Source organism: Parambassis ranga, chromosome 19 (assembly GCF_900634625.1).
Source record: "Parambassis ranga chromosome 19, fParRan2.1, whole genome shotgun sequence".
In the NCBI taxonomy this organism is placed as follows: domain Eukaryota; kingdom Metazoa; phylum Chordata; class Actinopteri; family Ambassidae; genus Parambassis; species Parambassis ranga.
The window spans coordinates 2,430,680-2,450,748 of record NC_041039.1 but is presented as its reverse complement, the minus strand read 5'-3'; the positions used below and the strand labels follow the sequence as shown (position 1 = coordinate 2,450,748).

The following is a 20,069-nucleotide window of genomic DNA, read 5'->3' as shown; positions in this document are numbered from 1 at the left end:
TTCACGTATTGATAGTTATGAACCGCGGACAGTAAGTATACCAAAAATGTACAACTGCGCATACCCACGCCACGCCACGCCACGCCACGCTGTTTGCGGACAGTGATTACCTTTGGACAACACCGGCATCGATCCCTGCGAGTGTCTGGCTCGTCTCGAACGAGCCTATCGCAGTTCAAGTGTGGTGTGTTGTTCATTTTATTGGCCGAGACACCAGCCCGCATTGGTATGACACCGTGGATTGGTTAGGAGAACGTCAGTCGCCCACTAACACCCAATGCCATTGGACGTAGATGGGCTTTCTTCCAAAACCAGTCAGACAGGCAGACAGGCATCGATGGCCAGATACACTTACCCTATTGTCACAGAAATGTGCCGTTTTTTCAAAGATTTACATTCTGTGGGATTAACTTTACACCTGCACGTAATATAAAGGTGAGTAAAACAAACCTTGATGTTTGTGTTGTCTACGGAGTCGACAGACGTTACTGGAAGTCGCAGTGTAGCTATGTCTGATATATTGTTCACACAGAAATGAGCTAACTTAACGAATGTGTTCTGCTTTATACACCTTTGAATATAAATCGCATTAGTTTCTCCATTACTGGCCGTAAGTTTGTATATACGTTAATATTTTCTCTAAAACTTGTGTCTTGAATTTATATACCGCTTTAGGGTAAGCAAGTGAAAGTGCTCTCCCGGCTATTGACGTTGAAGTTAATGCATAGCTCTGCTAGCCCAACCACATTTAATGTGAAACGATTGGAGCTAGTTTGTTTCCCGGATCCATGTTCATATTCGGGTAAACACTCATTCAGCGTCAGTCCACGGACCAGAACACGACGCTAAGTTTAACATTCAATTCGGTAGATATTAGGAAAGTTGAAACTTCGGGGTACATTTCTGAGAGCAGTAATGCTGTAAAAGTTGTAGACATCTAAGCCCCAAAAGCTGCCACTAACACATTTGTTAACTCTTTGCCTACTTTTTGATTCGCTTTCTACTGTTGCCTCATTGCTGTTTGCCATGAGACTGGAGAGGAGAGAAATGTTTAGAAGGCTGCACACTGAGCTGGCTGAGTTATACCAAATTAATTTATATATAAAGTTGAATTTCCTCAGACTGCACACCTCTGAGGCATGGTAGGGGCAGATCTGTCTGTGTAACCAGTACAGAGGAGAGAGAAGTATTTTTGGTATAAAATGTACTTGCCTGTGTTGCATTGACACAATTCAAACAGGATCATTTATTCATTTCAGAGTAAAGTGTTTGATTGACTAATACTTTGACCGTAGTGCAAATGCCTGAACTGCAGCGGACATTAACCAGTCAGTACGCTGCTGGGCACTCACTACTAAGTCTAGATAATGTCTGGTTACCTGACATGTGGTCATAGCAGATAATAGGAAGATTCACACTAAGTGGGTGGGTGTGTTAAGGATGTTCAGGTCAAATTGCATTGTATCTGTATCTGCTGCTTTTCTTTTCAAATACATGTAGTTTGAGTATAAATGCAAAAAGCAGTTACTATTTCTGACACGTCCTCCTGCTACTACTGCTCTCCTGTTGGATTCTGTACTGAGGTGACTTTCAATTCAATTCAATTTAGTTTAATTTATATAGCGCATTTTACAATCAGAAATTGTCTCAAAGCGCGTCACAGAAACCCAGAGCGTGAGACCCAGAGCCTGAACCCCCTTAAGAGCACTGTGGCAAGGAAAAACTCCCTTTTAAGAGGAATAAACCTTGAGCAGGACCTATCTCTTAAGGAAGAACCTTCCTGCTGCCAGTCGGCCGGGTAGAGGAGGAGAAGAAGAGGGAGAGAGAAACAAACATGCAGCAAACATGATACATTACAGAGGGCAAACATGACAAGCAAGATGAAACAGTGATTATATTATAATGGATAACTATATATATCGTCAGTCAATAAGTAGTAAGTAATTTGATAGTAATCAAAATATCAATGATGTGCAGAAGAGGCTAATGAAGTCAATGAGCACAGGAGAGTTCAGGGGCTGGACTGCAGGTCAGCATGCAGGTCTGGAGACCTGCAAAGAGAGAGAGAGAGAGCGAGGCACAAAACTACGAGGAAGACAGTAAACACAGATTATGAGACGATATTACCAGTATGAGCCAGACTAATGAGAGTAGAGGAGAGGTCAGAGGGGGAGAGGGAAACTGCTCAGTGGATCATGTTTTTGCCCTTTGTTGTCATTTAACAGGAGGGAAAACTGTTTGAAGTGATAGCCAAACAAAGCTGCCATGTCTGTGATTGTTCATGAGAATCGTAAGTCCCGCACAAGCACAGGCTCCATGAACATCTCACTGTTCCACAAGCCTTCACATCCAGACAGTGTCTTGACCCACCTGAACACCATGAGGAAACAGTGCATGTTTACTGATGTCACTCTGTGGGCTGGGGATCGCTCGTTTCCATGCCATAGGTAAGTCATGTACAATATATGCACATTTTACGTAAAATATTCCCCAGGTGGTTTGGTTGCTGACAAAATTCTGTTAACGTCCTGTAGGGCAGTCCTGGCGGCGTGCAGTCGTTACTTTGAGGCCATGTTTAGCGGAGGACTACGAGAAAGCCTGGACAGGGATGTGAATTTCAGAGACAGTATACACCCTGAGGTACTAAGTGTTTCACCTGTTGAACCTTAAAACTTGTATGTATGTGTGTTTAAAGCAAGGAGTATATTTTTCAAGCCAAAGCAAGCATAAAGGTTTGCGGGACATTCGGACTCCAACACTTCATATCAGCCAATACAGATTTAGGATATAACAGTATTGTTAAATATTACATTGTGCTTATTTATGAAAACACATAAATAAGCAATAAATAGAACTATTGTTATTAAATAAGTGAAAATGATTCATTTGATGGAGCTGACCTCCATGACTTTATTGTCGTGGAACTTATTGTGTTTAGGCAGACTATTAGCTCTAGTTTATTGTTTGCATCTCACCTCACCAGAAGACACAGCTAACTCTCTGCCTGATTAAATACAAATAAATATACACATAAGTAAAGTGGAAAATGAACTCCTGCACATAGTGTGCATGGATTATGCATACTGTGACAAGACATAAAGATGCTGTTTAATGTTAACGTATATAGTAACCAGTGATTAGATTACTGGTACAAATTAAAGATAAAGAAAATTATAAACTTATGAAATGTCATTTGTTTCTTCAGCCCAAGAATCTGGGATGTAGACTAATTGACTAAAATAGAGTAATCACTAAAAATAGGTCAGTTTGTTACATGTGCAGGAAGCAGTTATCACAGTTGAATGTAATACACAGCTACATCAGCTCACAGTCAAAAATAATATATCCATGCATCCATTATCTGAACCCGCTTCGTCCTGCAGTTGTCTTGGCTACCTTATCTTAGCTACTTCCATCAAGGAATTAGGGCTCAAAAAACACCACTGATTTTAATGTTTCGATGGCTGAAAATAATTTTAAGATATAATTTGACATCAGTTACCGTAGCTCTTAAGCTCTTTAAAGAGCTTGGAGTTTATATTAAGAGTTCTGGCCAAACAGCTACTATTTTATAACATAAATGTTGCATGCTTTGGATCAACATTTAGTGACCACATCCTTTAGTGCTGTGTATGAGTCCCTGTTTGATCAGCTTGGTTAGCACTGACATTGCTTTGAGGTACTGTGCAAGCACTGGCTAGCTTCGTACACTATCTGTAGCCAGGATCATCTCCCTCCACACTGTCTGGTTTTGATTATGAGCCAAAAGGTAAACACAGTTCCTGTTGAATTATTTAACGATTCCTGGCACAGTTAGCATTGGGTCTGCTTTTGAAGCTACCAGTGTTGCTCATTAATTATATAGACTGTGTGCAGTGGTGCATTAACCTCTTGATCAAAACACCAGTCAATTGCAGCAGTTAAAGTGGAATACTGGGAGCTGCTATGTAGATATGTATGGAAGAGCTTTAGCCCAGTGACGTATTCTTGTTTGAGGCAAGCGGAAGTGTAAGAATAGGTATTTGTGTACGGTTGTACATGCTGTTACATATAGCTAACTACCTAATTTTCTTGTCTGCTAGGTCTTGGAGCTTCTGCTGGACTTTGCCTATTCTTCTCGTGTCATCATAAATGAGGAGAATGCTGAGTCACTGTTGGAGGCAGGCGACATGTTGCAGTTTCATGATATTCGAGATGCCGCAGCAGAGTTTTTAGAAAAAAACCTGCATTCTTCCAACTGCCTGGGGATGATGCTGCTATCAGATGCTCATCAGTGCAAAAGACTGTACGAGTTGTCGTGGAGGATGTGTCTATTACACTATGAGACGGTAAGGAGGACTTATTTTCTCAATTTTTATTAAGGTTTATATTTTTACTGTTTTTACACTGTTATTATATAACTTTGCATGTATTGTCTTTGCCTGTGTGATTTGGGTACTCTGCCCACAGTCCAACTAGGTGCAGTTCAATTTCATTCTGTTTATCTATTGATATTGAAACCACATGAATGTATCCTTCATATTCACCAGAGAGTAGAAAGCAATATAGAGGCCAGCAGGAAAAGTATGAAGCAGTTAAAGTGTGCACACACACTCAATCTGCCAGACTATTGCTGCATTCTCACTTCCACTCAACTAAGGGGCTGGCAGGCTGAAGACCAGGTAATGTCAGGAGAAACCAAATATGCCATTTGCCTTTACATGTGCAGGAATGACATTTGACAAGCATTTGTATACTGAACTGCTAGCTTCAGGTCTCTTCATAACATTTCAGTTGGATTAAGATTGCTGTTACGAATCACTTCATTTGGGTCATTGTCTTGATACAATGATACTATCACCAAATAATAACAAACAAACAAATGGGACAAGGCCTTTTCTTAAAATTATACTTTTCATTTAAGGCAAACAATTCTTCTGTGGTCTCATCTACTTATGTAAAAGAAAATTCCAGCAGCCCTCTGGCTTATACACATTTATCAAACTAGAGATGGACATAATAAAAGTAAACCATTTACTGAAGTTGAGTGTACATTTTACACAAGTACCAAGCACAAATAACTGCTGTATAAATAACCTGAATGTTTTACCAGAAGGTCTAATTGTGATGTTATACTACCATGTCATATTAAATCAACGTTTTTGCTTTAGGTAAGGGAATCAGAAGATTTCTACAGTCTGTCAAAAGATAAACTGTTGGAACTGATTCTTAGTGATGAGCTGGAGATAGAAGATGAACAGGTGGGTGTTCCTCTTAAGTCAGTTGTCTACCTTTATTCCTGTTTTTATCTCATCTCTGTGTGGTTTCCAGTTGCACATTTCACAACACTAACAGTGACCAAATGACTATTCTGATCACCTGAGGCTTTACTGTAAATTTGGCAGGTTGTGTTTAACTCTGTTATGCGGTGGGTTCGGTATGACTTGGAGAAACGGCGTCTCCATTTACCAGAGCTGCTAATGGGCATCAGACTGGCTCTGCTGCCGTCTGAATGTCTGCTGGAGGTTGTAGCTTGCGAAGAGCTGGTTATGGCTGACAAGAAAAGCAGGTAGGATATATTACAGACCTAATGATTTTACACTTTGAAAAACATTAAAAAATGTTCATACACAACACAGTATGATTTTAGGTTTAGGTTTTCAGAACACTTATTTACATTTCTGAAGATCTGTTTTGAGTCCCTGTGAGAGGCTCATAAACTATGTACTTATTTAGGCAAAAAGGCCTAAAGCACAAGTGGAGCTGAGGCAGGCAGGCATTCACAGAAGCAGGAGGCTCAGCACCTGCATGTCACTCAAATCCATTATACCTGTACCTATATAGCACTTGCCTACTCAAAGGTACTCAAAGCACAAAACACTACTTCTTATTTACCCTTTCATGCACACAGGCGCACTCACATTAACAGTGGTTGCATAAACAATTTAGGGTTAAATGTCTTACCCAAAGACACACTGGATGCAGCTATGGCAGGAATTGAACCGTGAACCTTATGATTTGTGTTTATATTATACACTGCAGACCCCAGGTACAACACTAAATCATGTTACATCCATGAATACATACTGTTACTGTAACCTGTATCAGCTGGGAGAGGGAGTGCAGGGTGCTGGTAAGGCCTTCTGGGACTGGAGAAAGAACAACTGCCTTATGGTCATTTCATACTCAACGCATGATGTGTGCTTGTGTGTCAAAATGTGTTGTCCATTTTTTGATACATGACACTATCATTAGATCTACAAGTACTAGAAGGCACTTCTCAGAGGGCACAGTGAGATGCTGCACATGTTTTATCAGTCAGTGCTAGCAAACTGGTATGAGAGAAAAAGTATAATAATCTAATTTGTTTGTGTAGGACCAAATCTATATAATGAAAACAGTTGATGCATAAATTTAACGTAGAGGTGTTAGTGGCTGTGGTTGTTTATACAGATAGGCCTAGCTGTTTTATTTAACTTGTGTCATCTCTGTGTATGATTCAACAGGTCAATAGTAGAAGAGGCAATGCAGTGTAAGAAGAAAATTCTTCAAAATGATGGAGTAGTGATGAGTCCCTGTGCTCGACCACGCAAGGCAGGACACACACTGCTAATACTGGGAGGCCAGACCTTCATGTGTGACAAAATATATCAGGTAAAACCCAAGTAATTTAGGCTTGACTGGAATATATCTGATAAATGCAGTTTAAACCAGTCTAGTGCTGTCCCTTTATAATCCCAATCACCAGTTCTTATGTGTATAGTACAATAGTGTGACCTATGTTGTTGAAAGCAGTACCGTGGTCCAGCAGAATAAGTACATTCCATTGCCTGAATCCATGAGAAGATTTGTAACTTTAACCAGTGCAGTTTCTATGCTGTAATGAACTCTAAATCCAGACTGAAAAACTACAGACAAATCATTTGTATGTAGGTGGTCACATAAAGAACTCACAACAGCCTTTTCAAGTATTTTAGAAATACATGGGAGGTCTGGTTACAGCAAACTTAAAACACCTGTGTGGTACGTATCCTATTGCTAGAGACTTATTCTGATCTAATATGGACATGCACATCACACTAATTGGGATGTGGTCTAAAAGACATGTGGATGGTTTAGATTTAATGACTGTAGAGGACAGCTCAGAAAGATCTAATGTAGCCCATAGGTAGAGCTCAACTAGCAGATTGGTGATGCACCCACAGCGTTGTGAGATTTGTTTTTCTTCTTTAATATTTATTTTATTTGTAAAGCCATCACTGCTGCAGGAAAACGAGGTTTAACAGGGCTGTGACTCTTTGTCAGTGTGGCTACAGTGCAGTTTGTTCTTGTTTTCCTCTACTAATAATGAATAACACGCTGTTCTGGCTGTGCAGAGAAGTTTTACAAGTTGTATATAACCTATATTTCTAGGTGAATTGAAATTGTCCTTAGAGGCATACCACTTCCACTGCCATCGACAAGCAATAAAGATTTGACTGCTTCCCCAAATTTTGTTACAGCATTATCAGACAGATATCTGCTGTAGAGCTTTTTCCCCACATGCTGTAAAGTCCATAATTGTAAATTCAAGTAGGTGATTCAAGAATGGTCAGACATGGATGGGATTCTGAGGGAACAACAACAAATGTTTAGTTTCCTTGCTGTAAATAAAAAGATTGAGGGTGTGAGGTAACCTTTCTATCTTCTGATTGGGTGAGAGTGGCTGAGCTTACTGTTAGTAAACCGTTTTTGACTTTTCAATCTGCTTTATGTATGCACCACATGCACTTCCTAATGTAAAGAAAATGTTTCCATATAATGCCTATTTTTTTTAGGTTGATCACAAAGCAAAGGAAATTATCCCTAAGGCTGATCTACCCAGTCCCAGAAAGGAATTCAGTGCATGTGCCATTGGTTGCAAGGTTTACGTGACAGGAGGAAGAGGATCAGAGAATGGAGTGTCAAAAGACGTCTGGATCTATGACACTGTCCATGAAGAGTGGTCTAAAGGAGCACCCATGCTAATAGCCAGGTAATCAGTAAACAGTTTACCGCTATTATGTGTGTTTTTTTTGGTTTAGGTCTAGAAGTCATCAGCAGATTTAATCAACTAAATCACATGACATGACAAATGATCGCGTTCTCATTTCTAAACAATCTACTGCAGCCAGTTATATTTCATAGTGATGTGGAGCACCCTGTGTAATGTTTAGCCAATATTAGCAGGCAAATGAACTGTCTAAAGTAACATGTGTATTCTCTTCTCCAGGTTCGGTCATGGTTCAGCTGAGCTGGAAAACAGTCTATATGTTGTAGGAGGACATACAGCTATAGCTGGCGTTTTCCCCGCCTCTCCTTCTATTTCACTGAAACAGGTTTGAAAGTCATTGCCTTCTTTACAAAATGTATTCAAAGTCCTACTTACAAATCTAAAATGATGCCCTTGGTACCACATACCTAACTCATAGTTTAGTTTTCCAGTTTTTAATGTCCTTTACAGTCTAAATTGCCTTTATGCCGTGCAGAAGCACTGGTTAAAATGCTCGTCTACATTAAGCCCATTAGTTTTCGTGGACCAAATTTTCTCTGTTTGAATATGTGTTGTTAGCTAATCCTCTTACATCCACAGTGATGTGAAAAACTACATCATTCAACATCAACATCTTCATAAAAAAAATCATTGTGATGTGCTCATAATAACCTGTTTGAGATCTTTGATAAGCAGTAAGCCTGTACAGACTGACAGGGAAAAAAAACTTGATTACCGGTAGTTTAGTTCTAAATTCCTACCATGAATAGACATTTCAGCATTGATTTAGACAGCAACCACTGGAGACAACTTTATTGTCATTAATGTCTACAATTATTACATAAAAATAATGCACAGATTTAGCCTGATAATTACTGTACTATAAATTACTAAGGGAATTGTGTTGTGAGGCATCAAGTGCTATAGGCAAAACAAACAAGACAGGTTTATGAATTGCTGCAACATGCCATTTTGTGTGTCAGCAAATGTTAACAATGAATAATTTGATGTGTATTATATGTTTCAGGCACACATAGAAATCAAATATTAAAGTGTTATATTTTTCCTAGGTTGAGCGATATGACCCTCTGAGTAATAAATGGACTATGATGGCTCCTCTAAGGGATGGAGTCAGTAATGCAGCCGTGGTCAGTGCTAAACTGAAGCTCTTTGTTTTTGGGGGGACCACCATACACAGAGACAAGGCCTCCAAGGTTAGAGAACTTTTGTATTTGATCAGTGTTGGTTTTGTGATCACAACTGTGTCAGTGATAGTAGCCTGTCTTTATTTCTAGGTCCAGTATTATGACCCTGTGGGCAACCGCTGGAACATTGCTGCTGAATGCCCCCAACCTTGGCGCTACACTGCAGCTGCTGTATTAGGGAGCCAGATCTTCATTATGGGTGGCGACACTGAATTCACCGCTGCCTCTGCCTATCGCTTTGACTGTGAAACTAATCAGTGGACACGAGTGGGTGACATGACGTCTAAACGGATGAGTTGCCATGCCGTGGCCTCAGGAAATAAGCTGTACGTGGTTGGGGGTTATTTTGGAACGCAGCGGTGTAAGACGTTGGACTGTTATGATCCCACATCAGACAGTTGGAGCTCCATCACCACTGTGCCTTATTCTCTAATCCCCACTGCCTTTGTAAGCACCTGGAAGCACCTACCTGCCTAACTAGAAGACGCTTGGAGCCACTTATCCCAGGTAAATGAATCACCAGTGGGTGTTGGCCAGTAATTACACAGTTAAGCAGGGTTGATTTGCACAATTAAGAGCTAATACAGGGCCAATAATGCCATTATTGGATAATGATAAAAATGTAATAACCTCTGCAGGTATATTTTTTGTGTGTACACATAAAGCATGGATACAGGATCTGCTGCTAATGAGTTGTGCGTGTGTGCCAGAGCACACAACCAGAGGTCTAGTGGATTTCAAGTCTCAAGAGGTCCAGGGTGGCAAAAAGGGAGGTCTACACAAGATTATTGAAGTGGTCCTAATGTTACAGGTTACATGTGTATATCCATTCTCTCACACAGACATCTTGGTTGAAAAAGAATCTTGTTCTTTATAGGTCCATCACAGAACTAATGTTAGTGTCCAACACAGGTTTTTTCCCCCCTACAGTTAGAAAATTGTATTTTACAGTAATCAGCGCTCAAACTAAGCCATCATCGTTTTGATTTTCCAGATGAGCGTCATTAAAGAAATGATAATAATATAATTCATAATTCATAATATACTATATTTCTGGACTATAGGTCGCACCGAAGTATACGTCGCACCAGCCAAATGCGTAATAAAAGAAGAAAAAATAACATAGATAAGTCGCACCGGTGAGTGAGACACACACATTTCAACAAGTCCTCATGCGGAGAAATGATTAGCTTCACCGCACAGAAACTCCTATAAATATCCTGTAAATGAGTAAAAGGCAGACTACTGTGCGCTATAGCTGTCTGGAATTAAGGCTGTTCCATACTCCACGAGAACAGAGAACTCGCTCCACGGGTGGTAAGAGTAAAAAAAAAGATTGTTTCGGCATGGAGGTACCATACTCCGCGAGACGTGTGTGTGCAGAACTCCTCATACGGCCACGGCTACGCAGCGCACGTCACACACAAAAGGTTGACAATGCAATTGTATTGCAAATTGTGTGCAGTCGTGGTTACCTGGCCTAACGAGCTGATAATGTTAAGGGAAGAGGGCGTACAGCATGACAATATATAAAAGATCAGTGTAGCTGACTGTAGCAGACCTCTTGTCTGTGTGAGTTTAATTCTGTGAATGTGTGGATGACTGTCTGCAATAATACATCCCGTCTCCCGGTGTTTAAGGTGTGCGTCCAGCAACTGTAACGCTGTGATCAATACTGGGATTAATTTTTATCGCCACCTTTTGGACAGACACTCTCCTCTGTGCACCGTGTTTCTCCTTCCAGGAGCTGTTTGCCAGCTGCTCATCTAAACTGCCCATCATCATTGTACTTCTTCCTTCTGTCTGTGTGTTCTGCACCTGAAGAAGCTCTTGCGCTTCTCCACATTCATCACGCCCACAATAAATTTCGACCAATCACAGCATGGTTGACGCACGGCATTGAGAGAAAAGTTCTGCCCGGGCCATGTGTTCGAGAGCGCTGCACAATAGGCAGTCCGAGAGAAAAATGACGTCATTTTGTGGGCGTAACGTCGGCAGGGGGAAGGGAGTTCTCTGTTCTCGTGGAGTATGGATCCAGCTTTAGTGACCTGTCGGCCTATCGGCTCAGCTGCAAGCACACGTTCCATGAACGTGTGCGTCACCTATGCTCGGAATGCAAAGTGTGGACAAGCTGGAGGTGGAAGAGAACCATCAGGAGAGGGACAGAACAGATACCATTATATTTGTAATGGGACGTCAGGACACAAGGCTAGCTGTATATGTTTTCATATATAAGTCGCACACCCAGCCAAAGGATGAAAAAAAGTGCAACTTATAGTCCAGAAAATACGGTAGTGGCTTTATTTATTACATGTCTATGTACCATTGATGGTACATCTGGGTATCCTAAACTATCTTGAAAAACACAAGGTATTACATGTGTACATTGCACCTACAATACCCAAGATAAGAGCCTTAAAGTAAATGTAACCAAACTCCTCTAGCTTTGGCCTTCTTTTCAGCACTGACTTATCTGACAGCAACCTACTTTTTCGGCCTTTTGGCAGACCTTGTTCTCTTAAGACTAGGCCTGCTCTGAGGTTTTGTTGCTCCTTGCACTTAACTATGGGATGAGGCATCAGCTAATGCTATTAGTTGCTTCTCAGGGCTCTCAGACAGGTGTGGATAAGACTTGAAGTGTTTGTGATTGCTAAATGCTTTCTGTTGTTGGTGACCCCGAAGTCTGTTTGTGTTGTTGGATAGCAGGTCTCTTATATTACACACAGTGTTTGTCATTTACAGACAGATGTTTTCAGTTCACTATTCTAAGCTCTTATTTCAGTTGAGGAATATTTGAAAAATGAAATCTCTAGCAACAAAAACGGATGGAAGAAATTATTCTTGCTTGTATACTATTTTGACTTTTTATTTGCTCAAGTCAAACTCAAGCAAGTAAAAATTGGATGCTCTGTAGCTCCATCTCTGATTTGAGTTTACAAACTGTGCATACAAAGACTAACCTTACCGCCGTGGTTCTTACAACAAACGGACTAAATGATTTTACTTAACAAAGAGACAAGTTATATCCCATCTACAAATTGAGTGTTGACAGTTTGTTTTCTCTAAGTACAAACAGAATCTGTACTTGTATGGCTATAAGTCTGTGTCCACTCAGTGCTGCATCCTCCTTTCCATCAGCAGCCCATCCTTCTCCTTTTACCCAACCACTTAAAAAATTCATGTTATGAAATTTAATTCCCAGAGCAGTCAGCCCATCCTTTTATATTGCAGTCTCATTTTGTCCTTCACCCCATGAGTAAACTAACTACATGTAAAAGTATAATAAGTATTCTTCTGTCACCACTTGTCCCATTATTATTTTACTGACCATGTCTTTGTTTGAAATGATCACCACTTCTGGCACTTATGCTGTAACAACATGCTCTCTCACTAAGCCTGGCTAATTGAGAACTACATGCTCAGTGTAGGCAGTGATTGCTTTACTTTGTTATAATTTATTCATCATTATCAAAGAATAAGGTAAATCCCATAAAAGGATATCTCTCAGTAATTGTATTCTTTTTTAACACCAAGAGTAAGTGTAAGTTTATTGACTGCTCTTATAGGAACTATTGTCATAATGGTTACCATGGTATCAGTAAATGATGGAGGTAGTCAGCAGTCCTGTTTCTCACTCAGCTCAGTTTTCAATAAATTGAGCAACATTTTTATAATCTGGTTTAGAAATATTACAACCCCACATCCTAAAATGTTGGGATGTTGTTTGAAATCTCATAAATCCATATTTCGTACCTAATTAGAACATGGCAGATGTTGAAACATATTTTTAGCATTACATGGAAAATATTAGCCGATTTCTTTTTTTATCTCAGTAACACATCTCAGAAAGGTTTGAACAGGGGAAACAAAGGTTAAGTTAATTTGCAACATGAATGTATAAAAGGAGCAGACTTGGATGTAAAGATGTTGAGATTTACCAATCTGTTAGAAACTGGGTCTAAAAATTGTGGAACAATTTAGAAAAAAACTTAAAAATGCTTTGAAGATTTTAAAGATCCCACTATCTGCAGTGCATAATATAATCAAAAAGGTCAGAGAACCAGGAAGAGTTCCTGTGCACAAAGGACATAGCCGCAGGTTAAAATTGAATACATGTGATCTTCAGGCCCTCAGACAGCACTGCATTAAAAACAGGCTTGATTCTCTACTGGACATCACTGCATGGGCTCAAGAAGACTGGTAGAAATCACAACCTGTGAACACAATTCCCTGTGCAATCCACAATTCCAAGTTAAAGCTGTATCATGAAAAGAAGCCATATGTGAACAGAATCCAGAAACACTGCCATCTTCTCTCATCTAAAAATTGGTCTGAACTGAAGCAAAATATAAAAATGTTCCGTGGTCACATGAATCAAAATTTAAAATTCTTTTTAGAAACCATGGAGGGACCATCCCACTTGTTATTAGTCAACAGTTTAAAGGCCTGCATCTCTGATGGTGTGGGGTTGCATTAGTGCCTTTGGTGTGGGCAGCTGACACACCTGGAAAGGCCCCATCAATGCTGAACAGTACATAGAGGCTTTAGAGCAACACACGCTCCTATCCACACAACATCTCTTTCAGGGAAGGCCTTACATATTTCAGCAGGACAATGCTAAACCACATACTGCATCCATCACAACTGCATTGCTTCACAGTAGAAGAGTCTGGTTGTTAAATTGGCCTGCCTGTAGTCCAGCCCTTTCACCAATAGAAAACATTTTGTGCATCATAAAAACAAAAATTCAGCAACAGAGGCAACTGCTCAAAGGCCAGGACTAAGCAGCTAGAAAATTGCATCAAACAAGAACAGGACTACATTCCTCTCCTAAAACTCCAGCAACTGGTCTCCTTATTTCCCAGACGCTTACAGGCAGTAGTTAAAAGAAAAGGGGATGTTACACAATGGTACACAATGTATCTGTTTCAACATCTAATATGTTCTGTCTGGAATAGAATATTTTGAATAGTTTGAGATTTGCCAATCTTTGCATCCTGTTTTTATTTACATTTTATGGTAAACCTCCAGGGCTCAGACTTGAAGCCAATGCAGAAGTGTTAAAACTTTCCATTCTAGGGGCTAGCTCCAAAAGTGAGTCAATCCCCATAGACTCAACTAACTATGTTAAAATCGCCAACTCCACAGCAGAAATAAACATGTTTGCAGTCTGGTACAAAAACTTAAAATTATGCATAATTATGCAGGGCTCTAGACTAACTTTTTGCACTGGTTGCACTGGTGCACCTAACTTTTTTTCTTAGGTGCACCGCATCACACTTAATCCATATATTTTTATATTTTTGTACGCATCAGTACATTTTGTACATACATATCATCTTAAAATGAATTTGGACCTTGCATAATGATAACAGTTAAATAAAAAGTATTTTAAATACTGATAAAGTACTGATAGTACTCATTCAAATTATGAACAAACTAGCCAACAAGTCTGCCTGTCAGAAATCCACAATGAAGGTTCAAAGTTCATACAGCACTCTTCATTTTCCTGTTTGGTTTTTCTGGCTGTTGCTTCTCACTTATCTATCTGCCAATGTGAATTAAAAAATGATTAAAATTATACACACTATTATTTATTTAATAGTTGTGATTGAGAGATATTTTGTTTTCTTCAACACGTTTCTAATGCAGCTACAGTATCTCTTCTCTCATCTTCCTCACCTCTTCCTCAGTGCCTCACTCTTCCTCTCTTTCTAAAGCTGAGCTCCAGCTGACAGACTCTTCATTCTGTCTGTTACAGATTTATCTGTATGCAGACATCATCCTGGCAGACAATGGTCCACTGTAGCAGGATAATAACAATACTTTTTAAATGGGCGTTCGTCATGTAACCATGTTCTATTACTCCTTAAAACCAGCTGACTGCTGTCAGTCAGAGTGAATCAGCCTTCATGGATGAACCTCACAGGTCAGATAACACTGTCCTCAGACCTGTTGTTCAGTCTGTGATGATGCTACGAGCACGTCACGCCCCCTCCCTGAACATTACCGGCTCGTTATCATCCGTCATTCAGGTCAACAGCAAATTAGCAAAACCTGCATAGTAGCAACAAATCCTGCTCCTCCGCTGTATGTTCACTTAAACTGCGGTTTCTGCTGTTCAGCAGCGAAAAGTCTTTAATACCTGTCTGTCTGTCTGTGTGCGCGCTGCAGTGAGAGGGCCGTATGAGTTTTGCACACACGTTTCAAAAAGTCCGGGCTGAAACGAACTTTGTTCTTGTTCCCGTCACCTCGGGTAACAGATCTCTCCGTTCTCGTGGAGTATGGAACAAGCTTTAGCACACAGCATCCGCTCTGCGCAGCATATGTCCGTGTTCTTCTTCTGGATTTTCGGCAGACGTCTCGGCTGACCGCAGCAGACACGTTTTCAAAGATACACATACGGGGTCCCGCCCTTCACCGTCTCTGATTGGTTTAGACCACGATATGAGCCTGATGTGTGTCTGTTGTTGGACCACAGGGAGACTGTTTAACAGTAGCGGAGAATGTATCTCCCTCTAACAGCTGGTTGCGCCGGTGCGACCTCTGATATTTTTTGGTTGCAACATTGAGAAATTAGGTCGCATGTGTGCCCAAATTGGTCGCACTCTAGAGCCCTGTTATGGGCGTTACAGCTTTAAGTGACAGGCTGTTGGCATCACTTCCCACCTCAGCTCCACTTGTGCTACCCCTCTTTTCCTCAAAACAATGTTTCAGAAGCCTTGTTATGACTAATCAAGCAGATAAAAGTCCTGGAGATGATTCTAAGGTTATCTGGAGCTTCACCATGAGGCTTAAAAAGATTATGCAAGTGAAGGAGGACATTATTACTAGGCTGAAACAACAAAATAGATCCATCAGAGAGAAGCTAAAACACTGGGAGTGTTTAGTGCAACAGTCTGGAACATTCTTAAAAGGATGAATGAACAAGCTCAGCAGCAGCAGAAGACAACTAAAGTGGATGAAGAAGAACACTTTTACATCAGCCAGAAGTCAGATAACTGGAGGAGGTGGGCGTGTCAATGTCTTAGTCTACAGTCAGAGACTGCTTTATGAATGTAAATACAGAGGCTTCACAACAAGGGGCAAACCACTGATCACACTCAAGAACAGAAAGGACAGATTAGACTTTGAAGGATTGCCATCCAAGTATGAAAGGCAAATCTTACATTTTGTAATGTAAGTTTGGTTCATTATATTTGAGCCAACAAAAATCTGTGTGTGTCTAAAAATAACTAAGTCCTGTATGGTATATGATTTACTTTTGTCAAAACCCTTCAATGAAATTAGAAATTGGGATTTTTATATACAATCATCCATTGTAAACATATTAGCATATCACTCACTGAATGTATTTTTTCCACCTATGTCTAAACAATTATCTCCTTTCTGTTTTCCTATCTTTTGCAGTACTGACTGAAGGACAAGTCTGAGACTCCATTCTACACTCAGAGGCCAGCTGAGGCTCCATACAGGACCAATCTGTATCAAAAGCATGCTGCACCTCACAGTCAGTCCTGAGCAGTGTGTTGAAACGAAGCAACAGCACACCACTCAGGGCTTAGCACACCAAGACAACATGTACACAGAATACAATTCCTAAATAATGTGAAACAACTCAAAAAGGCACTTCTGTGGTTATAAAGATGGATGGGTGCTTTGGCTGATGTGTGTGCATGTTTGTGACAGTGTTCTAGATCATGCACCCCATTACTAAACCATTCCACTGTTACATTCCACTGTTACAAAAGCTGCCAGGTGACAACATTTTCTTTAGCTTTATCCCTAATAACCCCTAATAACAAACTCATGTTGATGGCCATTTGGGTAAAGGAGGAGAAGAAGAGGTAGCCTGCAACAACAGGAAAGGAATTCCTATGGAAAATGATGTAGTTATTTACATTACAGCTGATAAAAAGGTAAGAACATACATACAAAAACATGCACAAGAATACAAAAGAGAGGGCAAACAAAGTTAATATGAACTGAGGAGTCAACCTAGTTAAGTCATGTCACTACCAGCTCAGTCGATCATGCTGGGGTCCCCCAGCAGCCTAGGCCTATCAGCATATCAATGGTGATGGCTAAAGTTAGGTGATCCTGCTCTAACTATGGGCTTTAGCTATAGGTGTAATAATGACTGTAACTTTAACCAGCTATAAGCTCTAATCAAGCTACAAGGATTCCCCATAAGGCTTCCTAAACCCAAACCAGGAATTGGTTCCACAAAAGGTGTCTGATATCTGAACACAGCCTCCCATTCAACTTCTGAAAATTCTGGGAACCCCAGGCAAACCAGCATTGTCGAGAGTGTAGCATTCTATTTGTTTTCATCAGGTCCATCAGACAGAGTGAGCAACTCTAAGGGCCTGGAGGAAAAGTCTATTCTGGATTCCTATTCAGGCTTGTAAAGTAAAAACATTATTAGCCCTTTTCAAGATACTTGTCAAGTTGTTTGTTCAAAGTATGTCAGAGAACTAAAAGATTTATGTGTGCTGTAAAGGATGCTGTGTAAATTGTGAATAAAGTGCATCAATGCATTGATTTTGTTTACATGGAATAACCAAAAATAATTACTAATTATTAAATCATGCTAAATACTGTACACAGTAACTCAACAATTTATTAAATCACTACTCAATACAAGTAATATTACACAGCAGATAGTGATAGTAACAGTTAATGTGACAACATTTCATGCAGAGCCAGAACCCTCCAAGTATTTTAGCACAACTCACCACCATGACAACACCTAAACTGTATGAGTCGATTCAAAAGCTGCACAATTACTACTTTGTATTTCCAGCTGCATGTGTCAGTGTTGTGTAATTAGAACAGTAACACAACAAGCATTGTGACACTGAATTACTTCCAAAACAAAATTGTTTGTATTTACAATGAGCTAACATTAAAAGCACAGTCAGTGTCCCCAAGAAATCATCACTGCCAATGATGAACAGGAACTGATTTTTTTTTAATGTGTCTATGCACTTTTAATATATAAATATATATCTATGCTGGACAGAACGCCAGCTGTCACAGTATCTAAACTAGCACAGCATGGACAAAGAAGGTTTTCTCAGTACACAACATGGCTGATTATCTTTGATGTGCTGTACAGTATTTGTTGGTTTTGTAAGCCCACTGCCCAGAATGGTATTAAAAACACTCTTCAGCTGAAAATCTAATATACATGCTATTAAAGAAAAAGTTTTGAAAGTTATTTGTATAAACAAAAACAATAAACATCATTGATCCCTTTGGTATACCCATACTGTTTATACTGTACTGTCACATGGCTGACACACACCCACATGCATATTTCAGTCAGCCAGCCAGCAGCTATGAACCTCCTTTCTATAAGGAAGCAACATAAACCACAGCGCTACTACATCTAATCTTTAGTGTACACAAGTAAAAGTGCAACAGATACTTGAGTTATACTGGGATCCTGTCTTTTTGCCACTTGTTTTACTAGACAGTATGCAGATTGGTGGACTAATCAGCCACTGGGCGACAGCAGTAACATGTTTTTGATTAAAGTTTGTAATTGAACTGAGTAGCATGGAGAAAACTAGAGGCAGAAGAAGAAAGATGTAAAATGTTGAAATAAAATGCATAAAATGACAAAGTTTTCTCCATAAGCCTTCAATGAATGCATTTGTCATTTCTCAATAAAAGATTCATCACTCACAGTCTACTGTCAATTATAGCAATTAAGTAAAAGTAATTAATTCAGGAGCGTGTTAACACAATGACAAGAGAGAAAGACATAAACAATGGTGTTACAGAAGCAACTGTTGCTGCACATCAATCTGTAAAGACTTATAAAACCATTTCAAACTATTTGTTCAACGTTCTACAGTGAGAAAGATTATTCACAAGTGGAAACCTTCAAGACAGCTGTCAATCTTCACAGGAGTGGACGACTGAACAAGTCCAGTTTTGTTTGAAGTGTTACCAGGAGAAAGACTCTTTCCAAAAAGCACATGGAAGCAGGACTGTGGTTCACTAAACTGCATCTCAACAACACTTGTGGAACAATGTATGGACAGATGAGACCAAAGTGGAGTTGTTTGGTCTTAAGGATCACCACCATGTCTGCTGAATACCAAACACAGAAACACCTCATACACACTGTCAAGCATGGTGGTGGAGGACTGATGGTTTGGACTTGTTTTGCAGCCATTGAGTGGAACGTGAAGTCTGTATACCAGAATATTCTAGAAAGAAAAATGAGACCATCTTTCTGACAGTTAAAAGTTGGTGGGAACTGGGTCATGCAACAGGACAGTGATTCAAAACACAGCAGCAAATCTACATCAGAGTGAATGAAATAATAATAAACTATGTTTTTACACACACAATAAAAACAGAAAACAGAAACACTGAAAAATAGGTACTAACTTTTGAACCTGACTTTGGTCTTTGTTAAATATAAAAAGACCATACTGATTCCACATCTAATGTGTGAAGTGATGACACACTGTGACCAGGCAGACTCTAAAAGCTTACACTCTCTTTTACTACTACTCTTTTATGACAGTTTCCTAAAAACTTATATGACTGAGGGGTATTGAGTTTTAAAAAACAATTCTTACAGTCAAATATGAGCAGTGTCATTGGTTAAACAAAAAGCATTTACACGTGCTGTATATAAGTCAGATGGCTCTTACTTTAGAAATGAGATTATCATTTCATCAGTTGGATGCTCTTTAGATCCAGCACTACGCTGAGAATGCTGCTAATTCATTAGGCTTGACCAGCGGTCTATGATCCATTATCCAACTGAATGTGGTGCATGAAGTTTTAAGGAAAGCATTTCTTCCCCAAAAATGTCTTTTAAGAACTTCATTAAGCAGCATCACAAAACC

The 20,069-nt window shown here is 39.8% G+C and overlaps 1 protein-coding gene across 1 annotated transcript; it reads left to right on the top strand.

The window, feature by feature from the left end:
* Positions 1-273: 273 nt before the first annotated feature.
* On the top strand, positions 274-18,799 carry enc2 (ectodermal-neural cortex 2). The gene is made up of 12 exons (XM_028431736.1): positions 274-435; positions 2,226-2,447; positions 2,535-2,640; positions 4,083-4,328; positions 5,151-5,240; positions 5,385-5,548; positions 6,486-6,633; positions 7,797-7,993; positions 8,231-8,336; positions 9,061-9,204; positions 9,286-9,702; positions 16,606-18,799. The coding sequence occupies exons 2-11, from the start codon at positions 2,266-2,268 to the stop codon at positions 9,670-9,672; spliced, it is 1,770 nt and encodes a 589-aa protein (XP_028287537.1). The 5' UTR covers positions 274-435; positions 2,226-2,265; the 3' UTR covers positions 9,673-9,702; positions 16,606-18,799.
* Positions 18,800-20,069: the final 1,270 nt, after the last annotated feature.

Coding starts and splice junctions, on each gene's coding strand:
- enc2 (XM_028431736.1), top strand. CDS start 2,266: ATGTCTGTGATTGTTCATGAGAATCGTAAGTCCCGCACAAGCACAGGC. Junction 2,641..4,082: donor GAGACAGTATACACCCTGAG/GTACTAAGTGTT, acceptor CTTGTCTGCTAG/GTCTTGGAGCTTCTGCTGGA. Junction 9,205..9,285: donor ACAGAGACAAGGCCTCCAAG/GTTAGAGAACTT, acceptor CTTTATTTCTAG/GTCCAGTATTATGACCCTGT.